The sequence below is a fragment of the Cydia strobilella genome, chromosome 4 (assembly GCF_947568885.1).
Source record: "Cydia strobilella chromosome 4, ilCydStro3.1, whole genome shotgun sequence".
NCBI classification, from domain to species: Eukaryota; Metazoa; Arthropoda; class Insecta; order Lepidoptera; family Tortricidae; genus Cydia; species Cydia strobilella.
The window spans coordinates 9,130,237-9,156,617 of NC_086044.1; the positions used below are offsets into that span (position 1 = coordinate 9,130,237).

Here is a 26,381-nt window from a genome sequence, read left to right on the forward strand (position 1 = left end):
TGCGGTGGGTTTCCTGATCTAATGAAACATAGTAAAGTCACTCTTTTATTTAAATCAGGTAGCACATCCGACCCCACTAACTTTAGACTGATATCAGTGTTACCGACATTCAGTAAATTTTTTGAAAAATTAGTATTGTCTCAGTTATTGAAACATTTTAACATCAATCATTTAATGCATAACAAACAATTTGGTTTTACACGGGGTCGCTCAACAACCGACGCTGGTGTTGAGCTAATTAAACAGATCTTCGATGCCTGGGAGGAGTCGCAGGATGCTTTGGGTATCTTTTGTGATTTATCGAGGGTCTTCGATTGCGTCTGTCATGAAACATTGATCAGGAAACTGCACTTTTATGGAGTAAGAGGATCGGCACTGAATTTAATTAAGTCCTACTCATACGGTAGAATACAAAGGGTCGATGTGAATTAACAACGATCACCGGGGTCATTGGTCTCTATGGGTGTACCGCAGGGATCAATATTGGGGCCGTTCCTGTTCCTTATCTACATTAATGACCTGCCATACCTTGTAAAGACCCACCATGATATAGTATTGTTTGCAGACGATACCTCACTTATTTTCAAAGTCAAACGACAGCAACAAGCTTACAGTGATGTAAACGATGCTATTTCAGAAGTAGTAAATTGGTTCAATGTTAATAACTTATTGTTAAATGAGAAAAAGACTAAATGTATTAAGTTTGTCACTAGTAGTAACGTAAGACATTTGCAAACTAGTGTCATTGTGAAGGACGAGGAATTGGAATTGGTTGATAGTACAGTTTTTCTTGGTATAACTTTAGATTCTAAACTCCAATGGGGTCCCCATATTGATACTCTTTCGAATAGACTGAGTTCTGCACCTTTTGCAGTGAGCAAAATCCGTCAGTTAACTGATGTGAAAACAGCTCGATTAGTATATTTTAGTTACTTCCATAGCGTTATGTCATATGGTATTTTACTGTGGGGTGGTGCTTCAGAGATAAATACCATGTTTGTTCTGCAGAAGAGGGCTATTTGAGCAATATATATAATGAACCATAGAGACTCACTTAGAGATAAATTTAAGGAAATTGACATAATGACAGTGCACTGTCAATATATTTATGAGAATATTCTGTATTGTATGTACATAAGAACATTGCCAGTTTTAAGAAAAACTGTGACATACATAACATTAATACTAGAAATAAGCATAAGCTTGCAGTACCCTTCACTCGGATCCATAAAATAAAAAAATCATTCATGTGTAAGATTTTATAATAAACTTCCAAATATCATCACTGAATTATCTGTTAATAAATTTAAAAAATATGTAAAACGTAAACTTATCTCTAAAGCCTATTATAGCACACTAGACTACATGAATAATGAAACACCGTGGGATTGTGATTGAAAATAATTAATTATTTTTTATTGTGTTAATAATGATGAAATTGATAATTCAATGAGTACCTATATTAGGTAATCCGTATTTTTTGACATTTAGATTTTTATTCTAGAAAGTTTCTAGACTAGTATTTTTAACCGACTTCAAGATTTCAAAGGAGGAGGTTCTCAATTCGGTTGTATGTATTTTTTTTTAATGTTTGTTACTCCATAACTCCGTCATTTCTGGACCGATTTTGAAAATTCTTTTTTTGTTTGTAAGTATATACATACAGATTGGTCCCGTTTTTGTCAAAAAGCAGTTCTGATGATGGGATCCATGAGGAATCGAGGGAACTCCTCAAATGTTAAAGGCATACATATAGTGATTTTAGTATTTTCATCAACAAATCAAGCACTTACATTTAAAAAAGTGACATTTGATGAAGTGGAACTGCTGATGATGATCAGAACGGAACTCTTCAATGACGCATAGTTCACGTTTGGCGATTTGTCCTCTTCGTTATGTTTGTTAAGCGAGTTAGGTTTTCAAGAAACATTTTTGTCAAGCTCGAGTTCTGATGATGGGATCCATGAGGAATCGAGGGAACTCCTCAAATGTTAAAGGCATACATATAGTGATTTTAGTATTTTGATCAACAAATCAAGCACTTACATTTAAAAAAGTGACATTTGATGAAGTGGAACTGCTGATGATGATCAGAACGGAACTCTTCAATGACGCATAGTTCACGTTTGGCGATTTGTCCTCTTCGTTATGTTTGTTAAGCAAGTTAGGTTTTCAAGAAACATTTTTGTCAAGCTCGAGTTCTGATGATGGGATCCATGAGGAATCGAGGGAACTCCTCAAATGTGAAAGGCATACATATAGTGATTTTTGTATTTTTATAAACAAATCCAGCACTTCCATTTTAAAAAGTGACATTTGATGAAGTGGAACTGCTGATGATGATCAGAACGGAACTCTTCAATGACGCATAGTTCACGTTTGGTGATTTGTCCTCTTCTTTATGTTTGTTAAGCAACTTAAGTTTTTAAGACATATTTTTGTCAAGCTCGAGTTCTGATGATGAGACCTCACGAGGAACCGAGGGAACTCCTCAAATGTGAAAGGCATACATATTGTGATGGAACCCGGAAATGCTAATAGAAAAGTGGCTTAGGTGGGTCACAGAACAGAACTGCTATCAGAAAAGTAGGTTAGGTTAGAGCTGTGACCCTTACAGAAACGAAATGCTATCAGAAAAGTAGGTTAGGTTAGGTTAGAACTGCGACCCTTACAGAAATGAAATGCTACTAGAAAAGTGGATGGTTTTACCTCCTTTTCTACATTATTAGGCAAAAGATGCTGTCTTTTTCATTTCATTGTCTGGAATCTAAGAGTGCACCATCAACAATAAGTGAACTTTCAGCGGCATCCCCCATTGAAGTCGGTTTTTTTTTCTTAAAAATTATGTTTATTTATACAATTTTGGTGTTTGACGATCCTTTTGTGAATTTTTATTATTAAGTTTGACATATTTATAATAATTCAATGTTTTTAAGAATAATAATAACTGCATCAATAAATTGCTCTGATATTTAGATTAAGGTAATATTTAAAACTTGACAATTTAAAAGTGCTTGTTGCTAGGCCTATTTGAATAAAGAATATATTGACTATTGACTATTGAAAAGCTTGTAAGTACCATAAACGAGATTAGGACAAAAAGTTATTTACCAACTACAATAAGTTAATTTGAGGAATAAATATCTAAACATCCAAATATATAAAGTTTATTCAATATCTCAATATCATAATCGGATTTGCAATAATTAAACTGATTTATAATTAAATTCCAATAATCTAACCTCACTTTTTCTCTTTTCCGTATGTTTTAAGAAACTAAACAAAGGTAAAAGGATACATCTATATTTATTTTAAATGCTAGAGTATGCAAAAGGGAAATTTGAGTTTACTTCTTTACATATTTTCCATTATTACGAAAGAAAAAGGATCTGAGTGAGGTTAGTTTTTTGGAATTTAATTACAAATCAGAGTATGGCAAGCTTTAACATTTCAAGTGGCAGGAACCGGCTCCCGGACAATTAAGTCAATAAAAAATTAAAATTCGATTCTCAAAATGACATGCCACTTGAAGGCATAACTAAAAGCACATCTTTAGGTGCATCATTTTACCCCAGACCAGGATTTCTTAAAGTGGGGTCCACGGGGGAAAGGGATCCGTAGCATGTTTATCAGTAGTCCGCAGTAGGTCAGTTACCCACTGTAAACATGCTTATTAGGAAATCTTGTAGTAAACTTGAGGATTTACGAGACCAAAGTGTACCTAAGTAATGAAACTTATAGTAAAAGTAAATATAAATAAGGGTTTTTATTATTTTCCTAAAATATTTTTGACGGGGGTCCGTGGAATTGTTTAAATTGTGAAAATGGTCCGTGTGACCCCGCCCCAGACCATAAATGAAATGTTTATTTCGTTCTAGTCTAGAATTAGCAACAGGGCCTCGTTTTATAAATCAAACACATATCTTTTTCTTCAAATATATTTATTCATAATTAAATTTCAATTATTTGAGAACCCTCCCATCAATCATTAATGGTCAAAATAATTCAGGTAAAAATTCAGGCGTTCTAACTATAAAAATATAAAATTGTTTATTTAAGATTACTCACAATGCATCTCACTCGTAGGTATTTATAAATTGCTGTATTTATCTGTAGGTATTAAAATTCATCGTAAAAATTCAATTGGGTACGCAATCAAACTACGGTCTGCAGGCCGAATTCGGACCGCGAACGTCAATTTGTGCCGCAAAAACACAGCAGGGGCCCGCTACGGCCCTTGGCACACACACTTTGGAGACCCCAGGGGCCCGTTACTCAAAAGCTTGTAACTTGTAATACAAGCGGAAGTCACTTTTTGACAGCTTTTGTTAGAAAGGGACTTCCACTTGTATTACAACTTACAAGCTTTTGAGAAACTGGCCCCTGGGGCCTATTTCTCGAACGGTATTAGACTAATATTATTAGTCCACGAACTGTCAAATCGTATGGGTTGCCGTGACAACACACTAATAATATTAGACTAATATCTTTCGAGAAATGAGGCCCTGGTGTATACTCGTATGAAGGCTTTACATCTCATAATAGTCCGTACCTAGCCCACACATGTCTAGGGTGCGGACTATATAATTATGTATATAACTACCCCAAGTGTGAAGGCCAGGATCCAGATACGTAAGTAGTGTCATATAGGCTTGTATTACGTGTGTTCAATGGCTATGAGATGTTTAATCGAATTCCAATTGTCTGAAGGAGCCATCGATGCCGAATATGTCCTGGGCTGTTTTGGGTTTTCCGGGCCGCTTGGCTTCGTCCGTGCCGTACTCCAGGTCCTCGTCGAGCCAGTCGCTATACTCTTCGACCTTCCTCTGCCAGTAATCTAAATGGTATAATAAAGAAGAAAAATAATAATATGGTAAGTAAAAAGTCGCGATAGCTTTTATTAGGGAGGTGGGACATAGGATTAGAGAGAAGACCTCTGATGCTCACGCGGGCTCGACAGTGGTGCAAAGGTTGGCTATCGCTATCCAACGTGGTAACGCGGCAAGTGTGATGGGCACCTTTGCAACCGGTACAGCTCACGGAGGTCTTTTTGAATAGAATATTTTATTTACATTAAATACGTCTAAGTAATTTTTTATAATTTGTATATACCATTAACTTTACGTTATTTGCTAAATAATAGTACATTATGATACAAGTGTGCTAAGTTGGTCATTACACACGAGGCGATATTGTGCACGCGAGCTGTAAGCGAGCGCGCAATAAGAAAGCCGATGTGTGTAATGACCAATGCACACGCGTTTCATACGACGTTTTTCAACACACTTGCGAGGAAAAAAAGAACTCATATTAATCAAATTTTAATAGTTAAAACAGTATTGTGTGTTGCATCTGTCATACTGCCGGCCGGCCCTCGCTCGCCCCGGCCGCGGGCGGGCCGGCCGGGCCGCGCGCCGCGCAGGCGGTCGGGCGCGCCGGTGCCCGCCAGTCTGACCAATTAAAGAAGGCTCCCTTTCCATGCATATTATTAGCAATCAGTTACCTTCTTAACTCAGTCGGATAATATAATGAAAAAGCACGAGTGGAATAATACACTGAAAGAGCACGCGTGTTTAATATCTAGGATTATGAGCCAAAAATCGGTGAAATGAAAACGACGTTTTGAGCAAGTGTGTGGAAAAATTATTTTAGTAAGAAGATACTTCTACCTAAGATACAATGAAAATATTAACCATACAAAATAATTCGGCCCTCAATATAAAGCAACAGCTAGGGTTGCCTGTAGTACTACATATAATATATAGGTAGTATTGTACTATATTTAGCCTCTGTGTAATTTATGAAATACGAAACGTATAAAGTACGCTAAAATACTTTATTTTAAACTGAAACTAAAATAAGCAAAAAATATGTAAGTTAAAAAAGAAATAATTAATTTTTTGATACTTTAAAGTCTTTAAACCACCAAATACTATATTATTTAAAAAAATCTGGCCACCCTAAGCAACACACAAGTTACGAGATACCAGCTTTTTAGGGTTCCGTACCCAAAGGGTAAAAACGGGACCCTATTACTAAGACTCCGCTGTCCGTCTGGCCGTCTGTCACCAGGCTGTATCTCATGATCCGTGATAGCTAGACAGTTGAAATTTTCACAGAATATGTATTTCTGTTGCCGCTATAAAAACAAATACTAAAAAGTATGGAACCCTCGGTGCGCGGGTCCGACTCGCGACTTGGCCTGTTTTTATTAAAGTAACTGATGTCAACGTCGTTGGCAGTTACTATAAAAATACAGTAATGACATGTCATTTCATTAATTTATTTATTTATTTCTATAACGATATTGTGTTGGAAAAATCTTACAAACTAATATTATGCACATAATTAAAATTATAAAATAATGTAATGTCATGTCTCGTAATGTTTGCAGTACATTGCTGCTCGGTAAATTTTTAGAAATTAATTATGGGGCCATAATTAAGTGTAACTTATAAAAACTTCTTAATTAATGATTACACGGATAAATTATATATCTGGTTTAATTTATTGCCCGTATTGGACTGTACACACATTGTACTTAACATGTCTGTAAGAATTTATTGGAAAACTTTTTTTTAGATGAGTTAAAAACATAATTAACGTTTATTTTTCCATAGAAGAATGTGGATACACATTTAACTTTTTTATGGAAAATGTACAGACAGCAAAAATTTTTTTGCGTCAATAAGGAATATTGCGCGAAACTCTGCGTAGGGGGCGCCACTACCACAATCTCAGGGTCTACCGCGGAACAAGAAAATCGAAATTTCGTTATCTAACATCTCTGTCACTCTTGCATATTCGAGCGATAAAGAGTCGCATTTCTCGGTAGGTCCTCTGTAAACAAACGGCTTTGATGCATCAATGTCATATTTTATTCTCTCTGAAAACCTGTTAAAGGCACAGTAGGCTAAAAAAAACTAAAAAGGCTATTCCTGCGCTCTGGTGGTAGAACATTAATATCCCGTATTGACAGGGGTGCGAAACTCCTCGCTTCGGGCAAACTCGGCTCCATTCGGCTCAGCATTGCTCCGAGCAATTATTAGGGTTGGCACAACTTGACGTCCCTTTACGTGCACGACCACAGATAAGATAATGACCTGAATTTTGACAACCTTAAATAGCCGAAAGGGATAGTGATATATTAGAAAGGGACATCATGGTTCGACCCTGAACCGCTGTCAAATTTCGGTTTTGTAGGAAGTTTCCTTTCTGCAAGGTAGTACTAATATTTTTATTCTGGTATTGATGCTAATCGATCCTATTCAGGGATTAAACTCTTTGAGACCAGACAAATATAGGTTATAAGAAAAGCCCGAAACAAAAAAAAAGGGTTTTCATACAATTAGTATGGAAAAAAACATCACTCGGACCGTAGGCTTGTTTGCCACCTAATCAGAAGAAAACATTTATCGCTCGCAATTTTACGTTTTACTCTAAAAAAGAAGCGAATTAATGATCAATGGAAGTCAGAAGAGAAAAACTTGTTGTGCCGACCCCACATAACGTGGGATAAGGGCAGGAAGAAGGAAGGAAGTCAGAGTGAAGATTTTCTTTAATTTCAGCTACGAGTAAAATACCTCATAGATGGTAAATTTACGTATATACGATAGTAAAAAAACGTAGGAAAGTCACCGCCGTCGCCAATAACAGGACACACACACCAATGTAGTTCTTTTGTATGAAGAAACGGCCGTCCCCTTTTTGCTCCCTGGAATCTCTGGATATTGACATTATGGAAAATATTTTTCCCCTCACTAGCTCGGAAAGTTGTTTTTTATCCTTTAAAACAAGCGGGGAAAAACGCATTTTATCCACTAGTGGGGAAAGTAATTTGACCTTGGATGGAGCTTGACAGATAACAAAACGTAAAACGCTCATAATAATGATTCGTTCGATATTAATTATCATTAAACAAATGGTTTGAGAATCTAATAAAAATACCAAATTTAGCTTTATTTAATGATTTTATGTCATAAACCTTAAAAAGTTCCATAAGAAACGTTTGTTTTTTAATAATGATGTTAAATATAATTCTGAACGCACAAGTTGAGTCGATGCAATTTCAAAACGCATCACTGACATTTCATACGTCAGAAATGCCAACATTGTCAACAATTTTTTTACTTAAAACTTCTCACGTAAAAATACAGAATTTCCAGAGTTTTTTGTTATAATATCGTAAAAAAATTAGTGATTCTGGAATCACTGGTGATGAAGATGATCTAACGCCTGTGGATGTTGCACTTTCTTCGCTATAGTGAGGTGAAAAGTTTTGTGTTACACACGGGTGCAAATGTATTTTACTGCTCGTGTTTCAATTCCACACTCGCGGGTAAAATACAACTTTGCACCCTTGTATAACAAATAACTATTACATAATTGCGTATGGATGTATTTTAACCATAGCTATGTCCCTACGTTTGACTTTATTAGAATTATGGTTTGATTATGGTGAAAATTAGGACCGAAAAACAGATTTCATACACATTTTTAAATGCTCCTAACTCTTATATTACTTCAATAAAAAATCGGAAAAAATCAAACGTAGCTGTGGTTGATAGAAAACCACAACCTATAATTGCCTGCTAACCTATAATCTCCTGGAAAGTGCCTCCGTCTCCTCCGTACTCCGTTGGTAGAACCTCTCGAGGCACGTGCTTATACAGCGATTCGAAATCTTTGTTGTGCACGTGTAACTGAAACGAAAACGCAACTATTAACCATAATAGTCAATCTCATTCAGTATATAAAGAATTTAAAGAAAGAAACCACGTGACTCGGTCGTTAGGTACAATACAACATTGTGTATCTATGAATTTTTATCATTAGTGAAACGGCCGAGTAAGTGGTTTTTTGGTTTACATTATTTTAAGATTTCTACACCCCACTCGTTGCTTAGCTAGGTTAGGGTTCCGTAGCCAAAATGACGAAATAAGAACCTTTATAGTTTCGTCATGTCCGTTCGTCCATCTGTCCGTCCGTCTGTCTAAGCTCCGGTTGCGCTAGTTAGGCTCTGGGACATGAGTATAACATGAACCATATAAGGCAACAAATAACCCGACCAAATTACGTAGGTTGTTTTTGGTAGTATTTCGGTGTATGGTGGCGCCGCCTAATTACTGTTTTTTGATGGACACTTTTCAAACATAGAGATTTATTTTTATTTTTATTTTATTTATTTGGGGCATCAACAGCAATACAAAAATTAATACAAATCATAGTGAACAGAAAACATAGCCAATAACAGATGTCCACAAAAGTACAATTAACATGCAATAACTAAGTGGAAACACAAAAAAAAGAAGGGAGTAAAAAAGCATTCTATACAAACTAGATATGGCTTGCATAACATGTGTACGAGTGTTTTTTGAGTGATTGTGTGTGCGTGTTCGTGTGTGTGTGTATGTGACTATGACTGAGTGTGTAATGGAAGACGGAAAGATTAAGGTGTATAATTATTTACCTAGTTAGATTTCGTCAATTGTCGTTATTTTTAGATTTCAGTAGCAGTGACTGAACTCGTTTTTTTAAAGTTGATTTTGTGCAGTCGAACAAGTCGATACTACTAAATTGTTTATTATAAAGTTTTAGAATACGATTTATGGGCGAATTTTGAGCATAGTTGGTATGAACTCTGGATAGACTAAACAGGCAGCGCTCGGAATTACGCGTTCTAATAGATGGCACTGAGAAATTGATCTCCGACAGCAAAGAAGGACTGTCAATGCGACCTGAGAGTATATCATATAGTGCAGTGATGTCTACGAATACTCTTCTATTCTGGAGACTCAAAAAGCGGTGACAAATACATCTGGACTCGTAGTCGGTATCCCATTGCCTAATACGGAAGCCTAGGTGGCGCAAGAAGGAGCTCTGAATTTTTTCTATTTTTTCTTTATGAATTATATACTGGGGAGACCAAACGCAGCTAGCGTATTCAAGGACGCTTCGGACATAGGCATAGTATACTACTTTGATGCATCCGACATCCTCAAATTCACCACAGACGCGAAACACGAACCCCAGGTTCTTATAGGCACGGTTCACAATATCGTCGATATGTTGAACATATGTTAACTTTGAACATATGTTCAACATATCGACGATACAACATATTTGGCTCCTTTATATAGTCTCCATGACTACAACCTTACTCTTTTCAACGTTGGATAGTATATGGCACTTCCGACACAAGCATAAGAACTTTATCGATACGGTTTAGTCAATTATAAAATTTTTGAAACTAGAACTTCATACATTTCGATAAAATATTTCTTGTTTAAGGAGACTCGATTCAATGCAAATTATCCTACTTAAACACGCTGCTGCGTCGCATCTGCTTTAACAAAAACATTTCATTTTATGTTGTAGTAGAAACAATTGCTTCATACGTCAGAAACGCACATGTGACACCCTTGACATATAGCAACATCCATACCCTACGAAAACCTCTTAGCTTCATACTCGTACGCGCCCCGGCGGCCGGGGCGCGTACGAGTATGAAGGTATCTCGGGCTGCGGCAGCTCGCGTATCTTAGCTGTATACTTTTGGTTTGTTTACCTATATGATTCTACTAGTTAAAAGTATTATTTTTTTGTCTCGAAGAAAAAGTATTGTATACAATAGTTATATAATCAAGCTTTTCAATCTCGTACCTTACTTAAGGAACTCAGCAAGCTTCGTTGCTTAAACACGGTACTCGACTGAAAAGCAATTATATCACGATTGTATAAAATACTATTGTGTCGCTATTTATTTTAGACGTCAAATTTAAAAAAAATTATAATTATAGGGGGGCACTCCATACGTGTAAATGTAACTAGAAGTCATGTACATGTGTAACATCATATCATACGATAGGTCTAAAAACAACTCGAAGGTTTCGAAAAAAGTCCTGTAACTAATGAACTGTCCTGTAACTATTATCAGTGATCACTTGAGCCATTAATGAGTTATCCCAAAAACTTAATGTCTTCTTATTTAAAGGACGGAAGTGCCGCGTGTAAACGCCCTTTTCTCAAAAATGGACGGCAAAGTCGACGTTGCCGGTTAAAAAGTAGGTCGCGAAGTGCGTAGTTTATGGTCAGTCAAAAATTAAAAAGTTAAAAACATTGCAGTCTCGATTTCGGGACTGCAATGTTGCATACAAATTCCATTATTTGTCGAGTTGCAAACTTTTTAAAAGTTGAAGTGACCATATCAAATGAAGGCATAGGTCCATTAAACAGCCAAACAGATGATCAGTACTTATTATTATAATGTTGGTACCGCGACTATTTAGGTGTCTCAAATAGGTTGGCGTATTTTCAGCAGAAAAATACACTTCCATTTTTAATAAAAAAAATAAAACGGCGGCAAAGCAAATCTTTTTACTTTTTTCTGTGAAAATATATACATAAGAACGTTGCTTCGGTAAAATATTTCTATTATATTTGCATTTATTGCAACATTTTTGAGAAAAGCACTATATATGACTCGGCTGGAAGGCTACTTGCTGGCTTCGGATTCAATTAAACGGACTCCCAAGGTCGTCCGTTTAAAACGAATCCTCAGCCAGCAAGTAGCTACTTCCGAGCCTCGACAATAATGTACTATTTGATTGTATAAGTACCTTTTTAATATCCTATTAAGGTACGGAAACCTCGGTTTTTTTGTATTGTATAAAGTTGAAGGCCCGTGCTATAGTGTATATTATTTATTCACTGACGATAATTTTGGCCGGTTTTTGGAAACCTTACCTTACCACACGTAAAATATCAATATCGCAATTGTAGTAGGTTTACGCACCCTGTTTCTGTTCTTTTCGTTGAGGAATGATTTACCGATGTTGAGTATAGTTTCGAATCCCGGGGGCAAGTTTAAATAATGAGAACCTTTCATACGAATAGGAGCAGCATCCTGAAATTAAACAGTGCACACAATTAATTTACGAGTACTCTCTCTTTATATGCATTGTCTAGTTAACTATGTTTATCTTCGTTATCTAACTTTTAATATATTAAATATCTCTGTTCTTCCACTGGTTGTGATAGACACTTAGGATTGGCTAGCTGATTTAGAGATACCAAGAAAAAGTAAGTAAGAAAACGATGTTATCGATCCCAGTGCGCCCTCACGAACGGCAAAGAGGGTGAAACGCCGGAGTGGGTTTAGTGGGTAGGGCCAAATTCTCCCCCCCCCCCCTATTAAAAAGGATATTAAAAAGGAGCGCCGAGTCCCACACACCGTGCGTAAGTGCATTCCCACTCCGTCCGAAAAAAAAGGTGCAGAAAAAAGATCACGATCACCGATGGTCTCTACTTTGGTGTCTATTTTTCATAGGATTTTTTTATAAGTACCTACTCTCAATTATTTTCACAAAAATATATTCGTTTTTTGAATCACAAGCTGCTGTATTTTTTTTCTCATTCTGAAGATCTCTGTAAATCTAAAACCAATGACGCGTTACCTGGCCAATGACAGCCATTTTCTTCATCATAGCCGCCGAGGCCTGTGCAACGTGAGCCATAGTCGCTCCCTGTAGATCCATTATATTTACCCCGCCGCACACCACAAACGCATCGTCTTCTACATACATTATCTGGAAATAAGATAACGATAACTAGAGGCTCTGCGAGCTGTACATCTCATGAACCTCCATGGCTCCGCCATATTTATAATTATATAATCGGTTGAAAAAAAGCATACGAAAGCATTTTTACCAAGCTGAAACGGAGGCGTTTCTCTCGCACTACGCGCTCGCTTTATCTTAAATATTTTTCAATAACTATAGATAATACCTTAAAACTAGCATACACATTATACAATATATCTTAAAAACTAAAACGAACACTATGGCTGCGCTGCGATACATTTCGCAACCCCGCTGTGTCAGGCCAGGGAGCCGGCCGCGGAACCGCTGAAACTTGACACCCTTCGACCAAAACTCCTACTTGGTGAAGGTCGCTAGACGTTCAGTCGGAACGGTCACCACAAAAGAACCCTTAAGAAGAAGAAGATATGGCTACCTACCCGCATTATAATACCCATAACTGACATAACATCAGTAAGAGAATATTTGGCAGGATCGTATGCACCGGGCCTAATTAATACTACTCTTGGATCTGTGGGGTTCAGTGATTTGGGTAAAACGAGACTGGGGCTGAAACGGAATACACAAAAGTATTAACATTATTGACAGGTTAGTACCTACAATTGTCATTCGGGGTCACATAATCTAATTAAATGTACCTAATCCAATCCACTTCGAAGCATTTTAAAAATATTCCTGATTAAAAAGAACAGTAATGTCTCATGAATGAATAGGTACGTTGCATAATGTTGCAAAGACAAAAGCAAATCATGTACATACTTTAAAACAAAAAAAAGAAACTAGGCAGACGATCTTGGAAGTTACGAGGCTCAATAATTAATACGAAAGTACTTACCCTAAATTCAAAATCTCCTTAAACTTGGGATTTTTGTGGTTAATACTATAAAGTTCGGGGGCAGTGCTCCTCAAAGAGTAATTTAGATCAATTTTCTCTTTCGCTCGCTCAAGACTAAATTTGCATCCTCTCAAAAATGTAGCCAACCATTGATCATCTTAAAAACATAGATGTAAAACTATACTACATAAATATTCACCAATACTTAAATCGTTACAATTACAAGCAAAAAACTTATGGGTAACTTGCCATGTTTCGTCTATTTTTCTATTATTTATTTTATTTAATCATTATTGCACAAAAGAAAATCGTAAATAATTATCGTACAAAGGACGGACTTAATGCCATAAGCATAAGGCATCCTCTACTAGCTGGACTATAAGATTATGTTAGCTGTAGTTGTAGGGCTACAGGTGCTCAGGAGAGGGGCGCACATTTGAAAAATGTTTTATCTCTACTATTAAACTTTCTCTGTACGAAAACGAATTAAACCTATATTCAAACTATTTCAAGTAGGGGTCGGAATGGGGTTTATACTTAGTGTAGATAATGTATATTTTCTAGTTAGTTTTAGTGTTTTTGTTTAGTTTTATATGTACGTGTTTGTGTTAGATTTTAATATTTGATAATAAAAAAGTAAAATTGTATTATGAATATAAATGAGTAGGTGTTGCTTTCCAGACATTGACGACATTTTTTTATGGAATATTATTAAACACAATAAAAAAATTAAAAAATTGCGCATAAGTTGTTTGCAGAAATCGCGAAGCGTCTGGTTGACGTAACTGGTGACCGAAGAGCTGGCGGCTTTCTCGCACAACGTATCAGCATTGCGATACAGCGGGGAAATGCCGCCAGCATCCTTGGTACAATGCCTCAAGGGCCTATTTTAGATTTAAGCTAGTTATTAATTTCGTTTACGTAGTACCACTGTATATATCTTGTATGTAAATATATTTTATAACATTAAAAAATAGATATTATTATCAACTTCATTATCATAATCCGAACTCACCGGTTCTGGCGCGTAAGTGTGGCTGCTTAGCAATCCATTCCTTGAGATATTGTATTCCACCTTCAAGTTTTGTGGGATCTTCGTTTAGTTCCAAACGTGCTTTTTCCGCCAATACCGGAGACAAAGGTCGAACAGGCATCGTTCAAAGCAGATTAACATTTGGGCCCAATTATTATAAATCCCCCACATTAATATTATCACACTGATTAGTATTTTTCTGATAATATATCGCTTTTTAACTCCGGACTACGTGTTATCATCAGATTTGTTAATTGTATTCAATACCTAGGCATTTTTTAATTATAAGTCTTCAACGGCTACCCTAATACTTTTTATAAATATACCGTAAAATGGGGTGCGTAAAAGCAAAACTGACATTCAAACCTCGATAACATTTTATTTTTACATATGCAAACTGAATGGTGTATATAATAAGTGTTGCGGACGTTTGTATTTTAGTTTTTATTTTATTTTGGGTAGTTCCATTTCATAACTTTGACGATAAACAGGTAAAACCACATCACCCCGTAGTCCCTCGTAATTGGGGTGAGATTTTGGAAGATTGTTGGATCGTTTTTTTATTATGAGTATAGCTCCGTTTTAAATTGGAATACATTATTTTTCTAGCAGTAGCCCTAAAAACCCATCTCAGCCCCCTTTCATACCTTCTCTCCCCATTCATAACCCAACTCTCCCCGCGAACCCTACTCACCCCATTTTACGGTACATACATGGGAGTACTTAGAATGTGCAGTACTCAATTATATTTTGAAAATAAACTATTTTGGGGTAAGTTATATTCAATTGTTTGCTAGGATTATTGAAAATCTGAAAATGTTGCGTCACGCGTCGTCACAATTTGAACCCAATAATTTTACAAAACAATCTAAGGGCCCAAATTCTCGATATATAAATTGACCAAAAAATAAAGGGGCCGTGTGATGTTGATTAAACGCAAGTATTGTCTCTGTGTTAATTTCCTCATCTTCATCTACCTCGCGTTGTCCCGGCATTTTGCCACGGCTCATGGGAGCCTGGGGTCCGCTTGGCAACTAATCCCAAGAATTGGCGTAGGCACTAGTTTTGACGAATGCGACTGCCATCTGACCTTCCGACCCAAAGGGAAAACTAGGCCTTGTTGGGATTAGTCCGGTTTCCTCACGATGTTTTCCTTCACCGAAAAGCGACTGGTAAATATCAAATGGTATTTCGTACATAAGTTCCGAAAAACTCATTGGTAACAGCCGGGGTTTGAACCCGCGACCTTCGGATTGCAAGTCGCACGCTCTTACCGCTAGGCCACCAGCGCTTCCTCTCTGTGTTATTTTCCTTGGCCTTTATATCTCAAATACAAATACAAATAGTTTTTTCGCAGTAATATGGTTACATAATGGTCTTAAAGTAGGTCTCGGCTTAGTTTTGAAAATCCGTCACAGGAGAAACAAAAGCTGTAAGTCGATTTTCGACTACAATTGACTTTTTCACCACAGCACCTGGTAAAGGCTCTCTTGATTGTTCAAAACTAATAAAAAAAATATCCACATGTGAGGCAAAGTGTAGTGTTTGCTGGTAGAATTGACTTTTAAATGATAAATATTTCATAACAGTCATTTTCAATCGAATTGCTTTGATTATGTTTGATATTTTACAGTTAGTTATATTTTCCTTGTGTTGGTGTGGTGAAATTATTTATGTTTGGCAATGGTTGTAACAGATTACCATCTTAAGTGTAAAAATCATTTTCGAGAAGATGCAGACTATAACTACAACTATTTTTTCATTAAAATAACAAAAAGCACTTAAATATAATTTTTAAGAAAAAAATACCGACTTCAATGGGGGATGCCGTTGAAAGGTCACTTATTGTTGATGGTGCACTCCAGACAATATGAAAAAGACAGCATCTTTTGCCTAACTAAAAGGAGGTAAAACCACCCACGTTTCTAGTAGCATTTCGTTTCTCTAAGGGTCATAGTTCTAACCTAACCTAACCCAATGTTCTGATAGCATTTCGTTTCTGTAAGGGTCACAGTTCTAACCTAACCTAACCCTCTTTTCTGATAGCAGTTCGGTTCTGTGAGGATCGCAGTTCAAAAAAAAGTCCAGGTCCAGGTTTGGGTCTGGGTCCATAACGAAGAGAATAAATCGCCAAACTTGAACTATGTGTCGTTGAAGAGTTCCATTCTGATCATCATCAGCAGTTGTACTTCATCAAATGTCACTTTTTTATGTAAATGCTGGATTTTTGATAAAAATACAAAAATCACTATATGTAATATGTATGCCTTTCACATTTGAGGAGTTCCCTCGGTTCCTTATGGATCCCATAATCAGACCTCGAGCTTGACAAACATGTGTCTTGAAAACGTAACTTGCTTAACTAACATAAAAAAGAAGACAAATCGCCAAACGTGAACTATGCGTCGTTAAAGAGTTCCATTCTGATATTTCTGATCATCATCAGCAGCTGCACTTCATCAAATGTCACCTTTTTAAATGGAAATGCTGGATTTGTTGATGAAAATACAAAAATCACTATATGTATGCCATTCACATTTGAGGAGTTCCCTCGATTCCTCATGGATCCCATCATCAGAACTCGAGCTTTACAAAAATGTGTCTTGAAAACCTAACTTGCTTACCAATCATAACGAAAAGGACAAATCGCCAAACGTGAACTATGCGTCATTGAAGAGTTCCGTTCTGATCATCATCAGCAGTTCCACTTCATCAAATGTCACTTTTTTAAATGTAAATGCTTGATTTGTTGATGAAAATACTAAAATCACTATATGTATGCCTTTAATAAAAAGACGAAGAAAGCCTTTGGTAAAAAGAGTGAGGTAATGGTTTTTTAGTCCGGTAACAAATGCCCCTCACATGTGCCCCCAGTTCGACTCAACGGGATCGCTCTCGAGAGAGTCTATAGGTTTAAATACTTAGGGCATATTGTTACCGACGACTTAAAGGACGATGAGGACATGTAGAGGGAACGGAGAGCGTTGTGCGTAAGGGCGAATATGCTGGCCCGAAGGTTTGCTAGATGTTCAAAAGCGGTAAAAATAACTTTGTTTAAGGCGTTTTGTTCATCCTTTTACTCAGGTAGCCTTTGGGTCAGCTATACCCAAAAATCGTATAACGCTCTACGAGTGGTGTACAACAACGCCTTCAGAGTGCTGGTTGGGCTGCCTAGGTCTGTAGCTCCTCCGCCATGTTTGCGGAAATAAATAATTTTTAAGAAAAAAAACCGACTTCATTGGGGGCCGCTGAAAGTTCACTTATTGTTGATGGTGCACTCTTAGATTCCAGACAATGAAATGAAAAAGACCGCATCTTTTGCCTAATTGTGTAGAAAAGGAGGTAAAACCACCCACTTTTCTAGTAGCATTTCGTTTTTGTAAGGGTCGCAGTTCTAACCTAACCTAACCTACTTTTCTGATAGCATTTCGTTTCTGTAAGGGTCACAGCTCTAACCTAACCTACTTTTCTGATAGCAGTTCTGTTCTGTGAGAATCGCAGTTCAAAACCCAATCACCCACCTAACCCACTTTTCTAGTAGCATTTCCTGCTCTGCCTAGGTCAAAAATCAAAACCAGATTCGCTAGACGGTTTAAAAACTTCAGTCATCCTAATATATACAACATTATCGTGAAAAACTGCCAAATTCAAAAGTGCACTCCTTATAAGGCCGAATTTAAAATTAAGAACTGGCTAACTACGTTGAGCTACCATGACACTGAAAATATTTTAAGAACCATTATTTGATTCTGACATTTATTTATTAACTAACTAGTTGTAAATGTTGTAATCCACCCAATATGTTGACATAATGTAATTTATTTGCTTCACAATATCTTGACATAGTGTAATTTTATCTATAATTTTTGAATTGCTCTCGATTATTCAAATATAATATAATTTAAACCTCATCCGGATAAATATGTATACTTGAAAATACTATTAATTATTTTTCCTGTTGCATGCGTGTTGCTATCTGTAAATCTTTGTAAGGGACTCGGCAGGACAGGCTCAGCCTAGTGTCAGAGTCACTGTGAAAAATTTGTTAACAATGTTTTCTGGCAATAATTTTTTTTGTATTTGTATTTTTGTATTCATGTGACATTCATACTCGGACTCAGGCTCAAGTGATATAATTAGCTATAAATACCTACTATAATTAATACTAATTATTGTTGTATATGGAATATAAATTATAATTGTAAATTTGAAAATGTGACGTGTAAAATTATTATTTTATAAATAAATAATTGAAATTGAAATTGATAACCTCCTCCTTTTGAAATCTTGAAGTCGGTTAAAAACATCAGTTATATACCTTTTTGTTGATTAATCTCTTGTCATGGTATGTATAAACAGTATTTATTCAAAACGGAATTAATTCTACATATGCAAAAGTAATATAGAAAGAGAACATAAGGAAGGTAGACCTCACCATCAGATAGGAATAAAGAATGACAATGAGAGAGAGAGAGAAAGAGAAATAGATTTAAGAGTATTTTCCAATCAGTCAAATTGAAGTTGCCGGAAGGAACCCTCAGCGCCGAACATACTTTCAGCTGTTTTTGGTTTTCCGGCCCTCTTGGATTCGTTAGTACGATACTGCATATCTTCTTCTAACCATTCACTATATTCCTGGACCTTCTTCTTCCAGTAATCTGCAAAATGTTTATTATTTTAGTGACAAGTTACGTATTAAGGATGACTCACGTTAGACCGGGCCGTGACCGGGCCGGAGCTTCCGGCGCTTCGTTTTCTATGGAAAGCATCACGTGATCGCCTGTCATGCCATAGAAAAGTAAGCGCCGGAAGCTCCGGCCCGGTCACGGCCCGGTCTAACGTGAGTCATCATTTATAATTAATCATCGTAGCTCTTTTAAACAATGAGTTCTACAAATTACTGTCGTTTTCCGAAAAAAAATACCTTTTTTCGGTTGGTATTTCAGTGCTACGGCCTACGGCACAGAATAAATAATAGTACTAGCACTATTATATAATCTGTGGTACTAGGTACAGAAGTTTCACTCTCTAACCATGGAGACTATATAAAAGAGCCAAATATCTATGTATGAAAAGTGTCCATCAAAAAACAGTAATTAGGCGGCGCCACCATACACCGAAATACTACCAAAATCAACCTACGTAAATTGGTCGGGTTATTTGTTGGTTCATGTTATACTCATGGCCCAGACCCTAACTAGCGCTACCGGAGAGATTAGGAACTATTATTTAAAGCTGAAAGCAGTCACTTTTGCAACAATTCTGCCATAAGAGATTGGCATCCTTTCTATACCATCCATATCTCTAACAAAACGCGTCTATTACGACAGATATGACCGCAAGGTGGCGCAAGCGCGAGCAGGCGTCCGTTCCTTAGTGGTGCGCGGCAACTACTATGGCTAGACACCAAAATTGGTGTGGGCCGCATGTACTAATAGCGACGCGACGAAATCGCGGAGTGAGCCACGCCTGGCTACGGGTGTAATATAATTTTCAACACACTTGCTCAAAACGACGTTTTTATTCCACCGATTTTTGGCTCATAATCCTAGATATTAAACACGCGTGCTCTTTCAGTGTATTATTCCACTCATGCTTTTTCATTATATTACCCGACTGAGTTAAGCCAAACTGATTGCCAATAATATGCATGGAAAGGGAGCCTTCTTTAATTAGTCGGACTGGCGGGCACGGGCGCGCCCGATCGCCTGCGCAGTGCGCGGCCCGGCCGGCCCGCCCGCCGCGCCGCCCGCGGCCGGGGCGAACGAGGGCCGGCCGGCAGTACGAGTATGACAGATGAAACACACAATACTAACTGTTTTAACTATTAAAATTTGATTAATATGAAAGTTTCTTTTTTTTCTCGCAAGTGTGTTGAAAAACGTCGTATGAAACGCGTGTGCATTGGTCATTACACACATCGGCTTTCTTATTGCGCGCTCGCTTACAGCTCGCGCGCACAATATCGCCTCGTGTGTAATGACCAACTTAGCACACTTGTATCATAATGTACTATTCTAAAAGAACAAACATATTTATTGATAATCGGAAAAGTAATACCTCTTACATAAAATAGTCGCATATATCGTACAATAACGTCACATTTTTTTGTACCAAATATCATGAATATGAATATATTAAAATAATACGAGTAGGTACAAAATCGACCTATCATACATCATCATCCAAAACTGCCTAAGCGAAAAAAAAAACGTTCCTACTAATATTATTTTAGTGGGAGATCCTTCAATTCAGGTTTAGTTAAATTATGTTTTATACAAATACAAATGAATATATTTCATTACGTTAGGTAGGTAATTAGTCCATCTTAGGTATAAAGGAGCTAGTATTAGGTAAGTATTTATCTAAACATTGTGCAGCAATTTGTTTGTGTAAATAATGAAATAGGTGCGGGTACAGCTTGCTTGGGTTTTATCCCTTTCTTTCGAGTATTTGAAGAGTGCAAACCTCAATCTTTAGATTAGTATTTAATTTAAATCCAGTAACTGTAATGCCATACGATAAATAAATAAATAAATCCCTTTCTTACAAATACATAGTCAAAGTGACAGATAAAGACAAACGATTCCTATATAGCTAATTAAGGCCAGTAACGCGTTTATGACTAACTCCATAGGTACCTATGTTGTTTTTAGATTGATAGAAAAATGAAAAAAAATTACACACGGGTTTATCAGTTAAATCAGGCACCGAAAAGAAGCTTTTGAGTCATTACGACGAAGCAAGCTCCTTAGTCGGAACAGTTGAAGGTTAAACGGAAAGAACATGTCTAGTCACTTTTTTTGGAAAATGAAGATTTTAATCTCAAAATGTAGAGCCCTTAATGAACTATTAGTTAAAATTTCTGTTACCGCTGCAATTATAAATATAACTCGTTTTTGTCTCACTTTAAAACGACCTATACACGAAAATAATATGGTTAATTACCCACATCGTTCCTTTCAAACCGCGATAATTCAAAATGTTGTCAAAGTGACTAGACATGTTCTTTTCGTGTACCCTTCAGTTGTAGACAGTTTTCAGTTAAGACATTTAGGAAAACTGGTTTAACTGGGAAACTCAAATGGGGAAGTGTTAAACTTGAAACGGATTTTAATGAGAACATATACCTATACATACGCACGTACCTGTAATGTCCTTTTCAGTTCCCGCGTTACCACCATACTCCGCTGTTAACATATGTTTTGGGATATGTTCGTACATCGCCTCATAGTTTTTATTATGAACATATAACTGAAAAATTCAGTATATTACTTTAAAAATCCTTGGTCAATTGTTATTCATAGTTAATTACTCATAATCACTTACTCTGCTTTTATTTTTTTCATTGAGGAGTGCTTTCATTGCGTTAAAAATAGTTTCAAATCCTGTTGGCGTATTCAAATAGTGAACTCCTTTCATACGAAATGGTGTCGCATCCTACATAATGTTACATAAAGTTATACATAATACAATAAGGGAGGTATCGGTAAAATTATTATGAGAGTCAAGCGGAGCGGAAATGAGGAACAGAGAAAGCGCATTTCGTCGCATTGCGTACGTTCTGTCCCTCACGGCATGTGGCAACTCTACAGTATACTTTCTTGAAACGTCATCATTTTAATGTATTTCAAAGTTATTTCGTCTTGCCGTCGCGGTAACACGAAATAACTTTGAAATACATTCTTTTTGACGATATGTATAAAATATACATATTATAAAATATTACCTGGCCCACAACCGTAATCTTTTTCATTTGTAGTGGGGTCATTTGTAAGAAATGTCCCATAGTAACTCCTTCTAAGTCAATCACGGCCATCACCCCTGATACGACAGCATCATCATCTTCCAAATACATAATCTACAAAATAACATCAAATATGCACCAAATTATGTAAGGTCAAGTCGACCCTACTAAATTAACCTTCTTTTAATACGACTATGCCCATTACCTTTTCTATCGTATTCGAAACTGACAACACTTCTGATATTGTGAATTTGTCGGGATCATATCTTCCCGGTCTGATAATTGATACCTTAGGAGAACCAGGAGCGGCAACTTGTGGCAAAGGAAGAAAAGACCTGTCAAAATCAAAAGTATCCTCTATCTCTAAACAAATATAAATGTAAATCTTATCTTTAATCAATTGCTTTCTTACTGTAGATATTGTTTATTTTATTGAAATGCGCAAGAGACAGTACTGATTCTATTATATACGTTTAGATTTTTATACACGAATACGTACTCTATATTTAAAAGCTTTTAGGTACTAACTATGTAATGAACTTACCCAGTCTCCAAAATTTCCCAAAATCGCGGGTTTTTTGGCGTAAGCTGAAAGAAATCTGGTGCCGTAGTACGAACCGAATAGTACAAGTCAATTTTTTCTTTTACCCGTTCCAAACTAAATTTGCATGCTCGTAAAAATGTAGTCAGCCATTGATCGTCTAGAGATAAACAACGTACACGCGTCAGTAAACCTATTCGAGATTAATGTATGTAAGTAAAAAAAAAAACATTTTTAACACTGTCAGCGTCAACAACTTTACTCTTTAATTTAAAAATTATTATTATTGTGTAATAATATTTACCGGTTCTTGCTTTAAGATGCGGCTGCTTGGCTATCCAATCCTTTATATGTTGTAAGTCATTGGGTAGCCTCTGAGGATCTTCATTAAGCTCTTTTCGAGCCTTTTCCGCAAGCAATGGAGGCAAAGGTCGCACAGACATATTGCTGAATTAACTTTCAGAATCGAATAAACTTAATTTGTAGGATATCTAGCACGGTAATCTGATATCTCTCATTTATCTGTCATTGTGTGTTTAAGTACACGATAACGGTGACTTAATGCTTAATTAGGTACTATTATCGATATAAAATACGACTAGTATAAAGATACCTACTGATATGAATTGTATATTCTATAATAGTATTCTCAATAGTTTTCAAAAGGCACCTTTTCTCTTTAACCATATCAAGCTCTTTATTGGATTTCTTCTCCTTCCAGCTAATCGAATCCATCCGCCACCAGCAAAGCATTTCGAAGATTTCGTTGCCGCTTGGTCCACATTTCGCTTCCATATAATGCTTTAACCCCCCAATGATATGACCCCGTATGTAAACTTGATATTCTTGCTTTTAATAGGCATTTTTTGGTTTTGTAAGATTTTATAAGTTTTATAACGAAAATCATGTTTAATAAGTTTTATAACCCACTTAAAATAAATGCAAACTGGTGACACTGGTGGTTAAGGCAAGGGCAGACTAAAAAGAAATCTGTGTCATCATATTTAATAAAAGCTAAACTAAACTGTATATAATTCTATTAGTTTTCAGTTTTATGTTTATAACAGACCTCATTTCTTGTCTACATTATGAAAGTAACTTTTCCCCTCACTAGCTCGGAAAGCCGTCTTATATCCTTTAAAACAAGCGGGGAAAAACGCATTTTATCCACTAGTGGGGAAAGTAATTTGACCTTGGATGGAGCGTGTTTAAGTAGCTTGACAGAAACAAAACGTAAAACGCTCATAATAATGGTTCGTTCGATATTAATTATCATTAAATAAATGGTTTGAGAATTTAATAAAAAATACCAGATTTAGCTTTATTTAATGATTTTAAGTCATAAACCTTAAAATTCCATAATAAACGTTTGTTTTTTAATAATTATGTTAAATATAATTCTGAACGCACAAGTTAAGCGATGCAATTTCAAAACGCATCATTGACATTTCATACGTCAGAAATGTCAACATTGTCAATAAAAATGTACCAAAACTTCTCACGTAAAAGTACAGAATTTCCATAATATTGTCTTCGGTTACCGCGATAGTTACTCATGAAATAAAACTATGAAAACGGATTATATCGCGTATATTGAATTTATAATACATCCCGACGTTTCGAACTCTTTACAGCGTTCGTGGTCAACGGGTGACTGAGGAGAAATTACAAAGTGCAAAAATACCTACATACTAAAATAATGAACAATCATAGACTACAATGTAATGTACAACCAGCCTTAAAGTTTGTAGTCTATGATTGTTCATTATTTTAGTATGTGGGTATTTTTGCACTTTGTAATTTCTCCTCAGTCACCCGTTGACCACGAACGCTGTAAAGAGTTCGAAACGTCGGGATGTATTATAAATTCAATATACGCGATATAATCCGTTTTCATAGTTTTATTTTACAGAATTTCCAGTTTTTTGTTATAGTATCGTAAAAAAATGAGTGATTCCAGTTGATGAAGATGATCTAACGCCTGTGGATGTTGCACTTTCCTCGCTATAGTTAAAACACTCGCGGGTAAAATACAACTTTGCACCCTTGTATAACAAATAACTATATCTTAAAAAGACCAACTTGCTATCATAGTAAGTAGGTAAATATTTAATTTCGGCCCAGTGTTAATGAGTAAGTTTCCCAATTAGTGGACAAACTTTTTCATAAGTACATATATCTATAATATACATCCTATATGCGTGATTGCTTATGTACGCAACACAACTGAGACCACAGCAGTGAACGGTACACTTAATCGTCGGCCAACCCGTTTTTACAATTGCGTCAAGAGTTTTAAAATAGTTACAATGTTTATTTTAAACACATCTTAATTCAAACCAAACCCTGTTTTTTGCACGCATGTGTTTGTTTGATCAAAATCAGAATGAACGTAGATTATACTAATATTTGAAATTGAATAAACAAGTTTTCATTATTCATAACTGATGTATCATGTATACAGTGTGAAAATAATGTATGGGCCCTGGCCTTAAAACATTAAGTTAGCCCATTTTACTTAAAGGAAACATTCTTTTATTTTTTTTAAAGAAATAAAACTGCATTCAAAGAATTTTTAAAATTCGCTTGTCTCGCCCGAAAATCGAACCGACTAAAAAAATCCAAAAAATAAACACTATTTTATTCTACTAGTCGATACAGTTAATGTTAATAATAACATTTATCCAAGAAACATTAGGCCTTACACACGTCTGTCGTACAAAATATCCATAAAATCAAATATTTAGTACTCAAGAATATTTTTTGACATACGTAATTTAAAAAAAAAACTTTGAATGCAGTTTTGTTTATTTGTAAAAATAAAAGAATGTTTCCTTTAAGTAAAATGAGCTAAGGTTTTAAGGCACTTTCCCTCCAGGGCCCATCAATTATTTTCACCCTGTATAATATTAGGTTATTACCGGGTTGATGATGAAAACTATACTTGAACCAATCTTTTAACTTTATTCGTTTGTTAGAAACGTAATAGCAACCAATCCATACTAATATTATAAATGCGAAAGTCTGTCTGTCTGACTGTCCGTGTGTGTGTTACCTCTTCACGCTTAAACCGCTGAACCAATTTAGTTGAAATTTGGCATAGATAGTTTGATTCCCGGGGAAGGACATAGGGCAGTTTTTATAACAATTCATAATGGCAGGAACCAGTGACAAGTAACAGACAATTGATACTCTTTTATAAGCTAATTAAAAAAGCTTTTATAAATGTAGTGTATTGCTATACGAGCAGCGGCGTCTAGAAGACTTGGATGCTAAGCGCCATCTCCGTAAGACGCGGCCGAAGCCTTCGTATACCTACACCTACAACTCAGCCGGCCAGCTACATTGCGTACCATGTAATCGCGTCTTCAAAACCAAGTTTGGCTTCTAGAGCGTTCCATGTTCCCCATTAAAAACAGTTGGAGTCGCCGTCCTCGGACACGGCATCGGCAAATTTGGCATAGAAATAGTTTGAGTCCCGGGGAAGGCCATAGGATAGTTTTTATGTCGGAAATCATCAATAGAGAGTGTGAACAGGGGGGTGGAATTGAGAGTTAATGAATTACCTGATAATTGATGTAAGCAATTAACCTTATGCTCAAATTGAATAATTGCTATTACACTTT

At 36.2% G+C, this 26,381-nt stretch overlaps 2 protein-coding genes across 2 annotated transcripts in view; both read right to left on the bottom strand.

Annotated features, from left to right (window-relative positions):
• Positions 1–14,627, bottom strand: part of LOC134740905 (uncharacterized) — a 29,945-nt gene extending 15,318 nt beyond the window's left edge. The window contains exons 1-5 of the mRNA XM_063673559.1: positions 14,450–14,627; positions 13,435–13,591; positions 13,019–13,148; positions 12,456–12,587; positions 11,795–11,905 (exon numbers count right to left, since the gene is read on the bottom strand). Of these exons, the coding sequence (XP_063529629.1) occupies positions 11,795–11,905; positions 12,456–12,587; positions 13,019–13,148; positions 13,435–13,591; positions 14,450–14,588 (669 nt within the window). The 5' untranslated portion in view covers positions 14,589–14,627. The remainder of the gene's footprint in view (positions 1–11,794; positions 11,906–12,455; positions 12,588–13,018; positions 13,149–13,434; positions 13,592–14,449) is intronic.
• Positions 14,628–18,890: 4,263 nt separating this feature from the next.
• Positions 18,891–23,312, bottom strand: LOC134741148 (retinol-binding protein pinta-like). The gene is made up of 7 exons (XM_063673919.1): positions 23,060–23,312; positions 22,759–22,915; positions 22,420–22,549; positions 22,197–22,328; positions 21,797–21,907; positions 21,616–21,721; positions 18,891–19,125 (listed from the first exon to the last, which is right to left on the bottom strand). The coding sequence occupies exons 1-7, from the start codon at positions 23,196–23,198 to the stop codon at positions 18,974–18,976; spliced, it is 927 nt and encodes a 308-aa protein (XP_063529989.1). The 5' UTR covers positions 23,199–23,312; the 3' UTR covers positions 18,891–18,973.
• Positions 23,313–26,381: the final 3,069 nt, after the last annotated feature.